General features: G+C 45.9%; 1 protein-coding gene and 1 pseudogene across 5 annotated transcripts in view; both read right to left on the reverse strand.

Moving 5' to 3' along the window:
- The window catches only part of MECP2 (methyl-CpG binding protein 2), a 66,668-nt gene extending 63,689 nt beyond the window's left edge, over nucleotides 1–2,979 (reverse strand). The window contains exon 1 of one of the 4 annotated variants that reach the window (XM_080653031.1): nucleotides 2,828–2,979. In XM_080653031.1, coding sequence (XP_080509157.1) covers nucleotides 2,828–2,889 — 62 coding nt within the window. In that variant the 5' untranslated portion in view covers nucleotides 2,890–2,979. The remainder of the gene's footprint in view (nucleotides 1–2,827) is intronic. The other 3 variants (XM_080653034.1, XM_080653032.1, XM_080653033.1) reach the window with 3 other exon arrangements.
- Nucleotides 2,980–5,376: 2,397 nt separating this feature from the next.
- Nucleotides 5,377–6,136, reverse strand: LOC308240445 (ferritin heavy chain-like; annotated as a pseudogene). Its single transcript has 2 exons — nucleotides 5,714–6,136; nucleotides 5,377–5,499 (listed from the first exon to the last, which is right to left on the reverse strand). The product of its transcript is annotated as a ferritin heavy chain-like (transcript).
- Nucleotides 6,137–8,284: the final 2,148 nt, after the last annotated feature.

Below are 8,284 nucleotides of genomic sequence, written 5' to 3' on the forward strand. Positions count from 1 at the left end.
AGTGTCCTGCCAAACTCCCTGGAACTTGCCGCCAGTCTAGGACTGTTCTTTACCCCCATGTGTTTAAAACACTAGTTACTACAAACGTCAAATATCTTCTCTGATTCTCCCCTCCTCACAGATACTCAGGCAACCTGCCAGCAAACTGCTCTTAGCTATTTAAATATTTCCACTGATATTCACCTTTATAAAAGATTACTAGTTTCAGGACACAACTTTTATCATGCATACAGTCCCAGGCAGGTACATTAGCGGTGGAAACCGGCCATGAGACAGGGACTAACAATTTTACCTCTGCTCTTCTTTATTCTAAGTTAAAGAAGCGAGCTTCTCATTCTATCTCTATGTGGGGGAATGAATATTTGGGTGGGGGCAACATAATACTGCATTCATCTAGCCAGTTTTGTCAAACACCATAGCTTGCCTCTCCACCCCACTAGATTCAGCCACTCAGAGGCAGGGCAGACAAGGAAACAATGACTCCGGTTAGAAATTGCAAATAGAATGCAAAAATTTTATTTTAACCCCACCGATACAAAAACAGCAGGGTTTGACTGCATCATGCTCTGTCAGGTGCAACAAAGTACTCTAGGTTTGAAGCATTCCAGGCAAATGTGTAACAAGAAATAGGACAGTGTGATAAGCCAGTACTAGCAAGAAAGCCTTCAAGCTGTTAGGACATGCTGACTTCAGATGCCACCAGGAACTTTGCAGAGAAACTATATTCTGGATGCTGCCTGTGCTGTTTAAAGGGTTGGGGGTATAACAAACAACTAGCTGGAGCACATCTGAGGAGGCAAACACATTGCCAACAATGGCAAAACAAAGCAGAGCCCTTGTCCTGTCACATCTCAGGTTTAGAAGTGCATACTTTGGAATCTTTGTCAAGTGAGGCTTGTGTGTCTGTGTGCGTGGACAGGATGTACCTCAGTGATCAGCCACCTAGCTGACATGCTACAAATGGGTGCTCTATGGCGACTTAATCAACTGTATTTGTACTAGATTGATTGTGCCCTTTGAAAGGAAGTGTTTCCTAGGCTTCCTGACTAGGATTTTAAGTAGAAGTCCTAAAAAATCCCATTTCCCTGAATCCCAGAGGGAAATTCCCAAAAGACCTAAAAATCCAGACCCTGCATTTTTCATAAGGATCCAGCATATTTCAAAAGACCCAAGAGATCAGCTCAATCTTGTTATTAACTGCAGTCACTGAGATCTAGATGAAAATTCCAGCCACAAAACCCAAATTTCTCCTCTAAAGTAATAAAATCACCTATTAACAGCGAATTTTACTACCAGGGTCCGACTATGCTTCGTTTTTCTACTACGCCTACAACTTGTGAGAGTTCTACAAAGTCTAAGCCACTTAGCAACACACACGGTTTGGCTCCACGATCACCAACCACCCCCTGAATTTGATCCTATCATCTCATTATTTAGGATACTGATCCCACACAGCAGACACAACGTGTGAACACAGCAGACACAACATGTGAATAGCTCTGCAAAGCCCATTCCTGTTCCTGGAAAAATAACCAGAAGCACACATCTGCCTGACCATGAGTCAGGAATATCAATGTTGTGGTGGAGCCCATTTCTGCTGTGACCAATCCACACCGAACACACAACAGAAGCGACTGCCACAGAGATATTCCAGAGCAAGCTTCCCCCTCTCGGGTCCATACTTAGCAATGTCATACATGGTCTCCTCCGTAAGAGCACTCTTTTAAGACTCTTCACAATGACCTCTTAAGTCTTCAGTGCAAAGCCACAGACACATTGCCACGCCACGTAAAAGTCACCTGAGTTTCAGTTTGGGTGATTCAGTCATAACCAAACTAGAAAGAAAATAAACTTTCAGGGACAAGTGACAGGAACCACAGCGATAAGATGAACTTGCCCCATCTGGTACTGGTGATCTTCGCGATCCAAGACTATGGGAGCCCGTTACATACTATGTCCCATTCCACTTATGTAACTGGAAGATCGCCGGCGAAGGGGGGAGGATGGAAGGGCACTCATATTCTGAGGCCACAGCATCCCCAAAGACCCCGGGGGCGCGCTTCCACAGAAGAGCCTCAGGTGCTGCCGGACACGCAATCCCCTACCCACGGCTCTGGATGGGAACTAGAACAGCCTCTTTATGATGAGTTGTGGGACCAGAAGCACAATATCTAGTTCCTTTTGTGGGTTGACAATAATTCCCACCTACTTGTTCCTGCTAGATAGGAAAGGAGATGGTGGACGACTCGCTCGCAACGGGGGCAGAAATTCATGGAATGGGCGAGAAGGAGGGGGAGGCAAAGCCTGGAGATGGGGGTGAGAGCGCAGGAGCCCTTGTGGCGCACTCTCTCGACAGGAGACGGACTGCGCACGCGCGCCGGTGGGGGGGGCGAGTAACGGGAGAGGGGGCGCGCAAGGAAGGGAGAGGGGAGAGCGCGAGGAAGGGAGAGGCCGGGGCCGCGGGCGCGCGACGGCGCCGCGGGCCCGAAGCCCCTAGAAGGGCACGACGCACACGCAGCCCGGACAAGTGAAGCTCTGGCGAAAGAGGGGCTCGGGGCCGGAATGCGCGCCGAAGGCGGGAGGAAGCGGGACGCCAGGCGAAGGCGGCCCTGGGAGGCCGCGTCGAGGACGGACACCCGCGAGTGTGGGTGACGGGCCGGGGGGGAGCCGTCACCGGCGGCGGCGGCGGGAGGGGGAGGGTAGAGAGGAGGGACGCCATCCGCCAGCCGTGTCGCCGACCCCGCGGGCCCCTCCCGCGCCACGTCCCGCCCCTACCCCCCGCCCCTCGGCAAGGGTCCCCGCCCGCGGCTGCGGCGGTCCCACTCACAGTCTCTCCTCCTCGCCTCCTCCTCCTCCTCCGCTTGGCGCGGCAGCGGCGGCGGCGGCCATTTTCCGGACGGCTTTTACCACAGCCCTCTCTCCGAGAGGAGGGAGCGCGCGCCTCCGACGCCGGGACCCCGCACGGCCGACGTCGCGCCCCGCCCTCCCGGCCGGCATGCGCGCAGCTGCACCTGCGCGCCTCCGTCCCGCCCCCCGGCCCCCGCAGCGAGCCCGCCCGCAATTGGGTGCGATGGCCGGGGTGGGGCGGGGCCTCAGCGGAGACGCGACCAATTGGCGGGAGTTTGTGTCCATTCTGGCCAGGGAAAAGGGGGCGGGTACCCTGTCCAGCTGCCTATTGGCTGCCATTGGCCATCATTTGGTGAAAAGAGGTGGCTTTGGCACGAAGGGGCTGGTTTAGTGGGCGGAATTTGAATATTAAGGATTAATGGGCCCTTGCGGATGCTGGGGCAATTGAAGGCCTAGGCTCCAGACTCCTGGTTGCGCGGCCCTCCCTGGCTATTGACATGCTGTCCACAAGTGCACCAAGTACGCTGCAATAAGTGTTCCATTGCACCCACTTTTCCTAAATACCATCACCTTCAGTAGAAGCAGCAAAGTTGCATGTCCTGGACCCTGATCCAGCTAAGGGACCTTGATTTAATAGGCCCATTGCATTCTTTCATCTGAGCCTGCCATGAGTCACACTCTCATAGAGGCAGGGAATAAGCTGACAACAAATCACAGCCTTGGCCTTGGTGAAACACTCTCATGGGGGAAGAGGTACATGCCAAGCTGCATGACATTTGTCATTGTTGGATCAGATGGTTTGGTGGAGGTGTGAAGAAGGGACAGTGGGATCACAGGAGAACAGACTAAGCTCTGCCTTGAGGGGAAAGGGAAGACTTCCTAGAAGAGGTGATTTGGGAGCTAAGATCCAGCAATTCCGTTTTGTAAAAATATTTAAGAGTGTGAGAAAAGTTTTAACCAATGGGGTGTTTGGGACAAGACTGTTTGTCAAAGCGACCTTACTCTGATTCCAGCCATCATCCAATTCATCCAATGCTCCTTGTGCTAGTTCTATGATTAATGAAGAACCCTCTGATTCTGAGTTGGCTCCAACCCATTCATTTATTAAACAGCCAGGCACTGTTCCAGGCTCTGGATGCACAGTACTGAACAAGACAGGAAACTAACATTATATGGAAGATTCATACTAAACATACAAATAAGTGTATATTATAATGTCACATAGTGATAAGGGATTTGAGATAGATAAAACAAGGGTGCAGGGATGTTATTTAGATATTCAGCCCTAGCTGGTTTGACTCAGTGGATAGAGCGTTGGCCTGCGAACTAAAGGGTTCCAGGTTCCACATACGGTCAAGGACTGTGGGCTCGATCCCCAGTAGGGGGTGTGCATGAGGCAGCTGATCAATGATTCTCTCTCATCATTGATGTTTCTATCTCTCCCTCTCCCTCTCTGAAATCAATAAAAATATATTTAAAAAATATTATAGATATCCACAGGCTTTTGCCCTCATTTTATTCTCCCATATGGATATCTGGGGAGAGAACATTCAGGCAAATTCAAATGTCCTGAGGGAAGATTATGTCTGGCATGTTGGGGGCTAACAAGAAAGCTTATGTGGCTAGAGAGGGCTGGGGTGTGCAGTTGGAGAGGAAGCTGGAGCAACCATGGGAACTGGGAGCTTGTTCTGAGATGAGAACCCCTGGGGAATTTTGAACTTGGAGCTGACATCATCAGATCTATGTCATAAGTGCAGCATGGAGAACTACCTGTGCTAGGACAACACTAGAAGCAGGAGCCCAGTCAGAGGTTCTGACAACAGTCTAGGAAAGGTGATAGTGGCTTTAATTAGTGTGGTAGCAGTGGAGGTTCTGAGAAGCTGTGAGGTTCAAGCTATATTTTCAAAATCAAGCAGAAAGGATTGGCTGTGGGGTATAAAGAAAGAGAAGAAACAAGGATGATTCCTGAGTTTTTGGCCTAAGCAACTGAGTAAAGTTATGCCTTTCACCACGATGTGCAAGTGGAGATGTTGAGTAGGTGGTTGGGTCAACAAGTAGTCAACAAGTCAGCAAGCTGAACACCCAACTTGAGAAGCTATAAAAGGAAAAGCATAGTAAAACTAGAAAAAGTAGAAGAAAAATAGGATGAACAGAAATTGATGAAGCAGAAACAAGTGATAGAGAGAATTGAGAACACAAAAGTTGATTCTTTGAAAAGCTGAAAAACAAAACCCAACCCTTTAAAAAGCTAGATATAAGGAGAGAAGAGAGAAGTTAATTATGTATATTAGAAAAGAAAAGGAGACATAGCCTACAGATACAATAGATTATACAATAGATGATTGATAACACAGATACGTTTTTTTGGGGGGTACCAAATTACTTCATTTGAAGGAATGGTACAAATGAAAGACATGAATGGATGATTTGGTACAAGTTATAGAAAAGGTAAAGGTAACTCTGACATGCACGTGCTACTTTGGTGACCAGGGAAGTCACTTCCATGGCTATGGGAAGCCAGCCTATGACTTAGCTCTCATCACTGTCTCTCAGGATGTGCTTGTCAAAGAGAAACTCTGCCATGACAGTTTCAGGGGCCCTCAACCTGTTCAAGTTGGTTACGTGGTCACCCAATTCATTGATGAATTTCACCTGTTCATTCAGGTGTGCAGTGGTCGGCAAACTCATTAGTCAACAGAGCTAAATATCAACAGTACAACGATTGAAATTTCTTTTGAGAGCCAAATTTTTTAAACTTAAACTTCTTCTAATGCCACTTCTTCAAAATAGACTCACCCAGGCCGTGGTATTTTGTGGAAGAGCCACACTCAAGGGGCCAAAGAGCCGCATGTGGCTCGCAAGCCACAGTTTGCCAACCACGGAGGTAGTGAGTCTTAATGAAGTCACACAAATTTTTGTCAGTGGCCAGTTTGTGCAAGTCTAGTAGTGATGTGACTCACACTTTTTCCCAAGTGTAATGCACACTCCATTGCATTCAGCCATTCTCCCAGTCATCATGGTCTGGTTTTTTGATATCCCGAAGGAAGATTTGGCCACCTCGTTGATTCTGCAGCTTTATCAATTTCTCAGCACGTTCCCTCTCCTCATGAGATGGTGAAGAAAATATTTGGCAGAAGTTCTCCAAAGCCACATCATCACGGTCAAAGTAGTAAGACATGGACAGGTAGATGTAGGAAGCATAGAGCTCCAGGTTGATCTGGCGGTTGATGGTGGTCTCTGAGTTCTGGTGGTAGTTCTGGCGCACCTGCAAGGTGGACCCAGTCTTCATGGTGGGCGGCTGAGGAGAGTCTGCTGCACAGTGCTAGAGTGCTGGCAGGGGCCTTGGGACTGTCCAAGGGCGGGCACTCTGAGGAGGTGGAGGAAGGCTGGATCTGGGCAGCTGGCTGGGATGGATCAAGCTCCAGGTTCTGCCTAAGCACTGTTGAAGCAGGAAACCACGGTGACTCTCCACAAAGATTGTCCAGATATGTTTTTAAAGGATATTATGCACAACTGTATGTCAGTAAACTGGAAAACATAAGCACAAGGAATAGATTTCTAGAAAAAGCACAGCTTACCAAAACTGACTCTAGAAACAAAACCTGGATAGACCCTCTATAACAACAAAGAAATTGACTATATATTTTAAAAATCTACCTCCCCAAAAGAACAAGCTCAGAGAGCTTTATAGATGAGTTCTGCCAAATCTTTAATGAGTGGGTAATTCCAATCATAGACAGAAAAGAAAGAAGTCTCTTCAAACTTTTATGAGACCAATATAACTGTTATAATGAGCCAATGAAAATATAACACAGGATGTGGAAATGGGGGTAAAAATCCTAGACAAATAAACGGAATCTAGCAATATATAATATGTCATAACCAAGTTGAGTTTTATCCTAAGAATGCAAGGATGGTTTAAAATTAGAAAATCAGCCGAAACCGGTTTGGCTCAGTGGATAGAGCGTTGGCCTGCGGACTCAAGGGTCCCAGGTTCGATTCCGGTCAAGGGCATGTACCTTGGTTGCGGGCACATCCCCAGTGGGAAGTGTGCAGGAGGCAGCTGATCGATGTTTCTCTCTCATCGATGTTTCTAGCTCTCTACCCCTCTCCCTTCCTCTCTGTAAAATATCAATAAAATATATTAAAAAAAATTAGAAAATCAAAGTGAAGAGATTTAAGGGGAACAAATTATATGATTATTCTAATCAATGCAGAAAAAGGACCTGGTAAAATTCAACACCTACTTATGATTAAAAAAACCAACAACAAGCCCTAGCTAGCATGGCTCAGTAGATAGAGCATCGGCCTAGGAACTGAAAGGTCCCAGGTTTGATTCCGGTCAAGGGCGTGTACCTCAGTTGCAGGCTCCTCCCTGGCCCGGTTGGGACGCGTGCAGGAGGCAACCAATCGAGGTATTTCTCTCACATCGGTATTTCTCTCTGTCTTTCCCTCTTTCTTCCACTCTCTCCAAAAATCAATGGGAAAATATTCTTGAGTGAGGTTTAAAAAAACACACACACACACACACACAGAGAACCAACAACAACAACTTAGATAACTATGAATAGAGTGGAACTTCCCTAATCTAATCAAAGGTATCTATAAAAAGACTTAGAGCAAACGTCATATTTAATGGTATCAAGTGGAAAGAAAGCAAGAAACAGAACAAGATCTACAGTACAATATCATTCATGTAAAATAAAACAAATATGTGCTTTTCCTCCCACTCTCTTTTAATTTTCATCCTTGGAGTTTCACCTTGAGGAGAAAGACCCATTAATCCCAAGTCGATTCTCTGGTTGTTAGAATGCAGAGATGGAAATCCAGCTAGTAATTAAAAGCTGGAAAAAGAAATGGGGGAGAAAATATTCAGCTCACTCTAGCTACAAAAATTATAAAACAGTTGGGAATAAACTTAATAAGAAAAGCTAAAATGTCTATTAAAAAAACTATAAAACTTTACTGAAAACATAAAAGAAGACCTGAAAAAAAAAGAAACTACTAAGGGAAGAGTTGACAATAATAAAGATGTCAATTCTTCATAAATTAATTTGGAAATTCTTTGCCTGAGTAAAAATCCAGGAGTTGTTATAGACTGTAACAAGTTAATGCTAGACCGAGAAGAGTAAGTATACAAGACTACAAGTTGAGACATTTTTGAAAGAGAAAACCAATGAAGAGGGTCTTGCTAAAAAATCTTTAGTTTGAATAAATAAGAGTTAAATGATACAATTTCACCCTTTTTATAAAAAAGTAGGAAAATAGAGTTTAAAGCATTTGCTAGTAGAATTTAAAATGGGTCATTTAAAAAATGGGACTATAACATTTTAAAAATGGCTCTCCTTAAAAATGGGACTATAGAAGATAAAAACCAGGAAAATGTCATAGAGATAGCAATTGACAGAAAACCAACAACCACAAGGATTTTATGGAC

The sequence above is a fragment of the Plecotus auritus genome (assembly GCF_963455305.1).
Source record: "Plecotus auritus genome assembly, chromosome: X".
NCBI classification, from domain to species: domain Eukaryota; kingdom Metazoa; phylum Chordata; class Mammalia; order Chiroptera; family Vespertilionidae; genus Plecotus; species Plecotus auritus.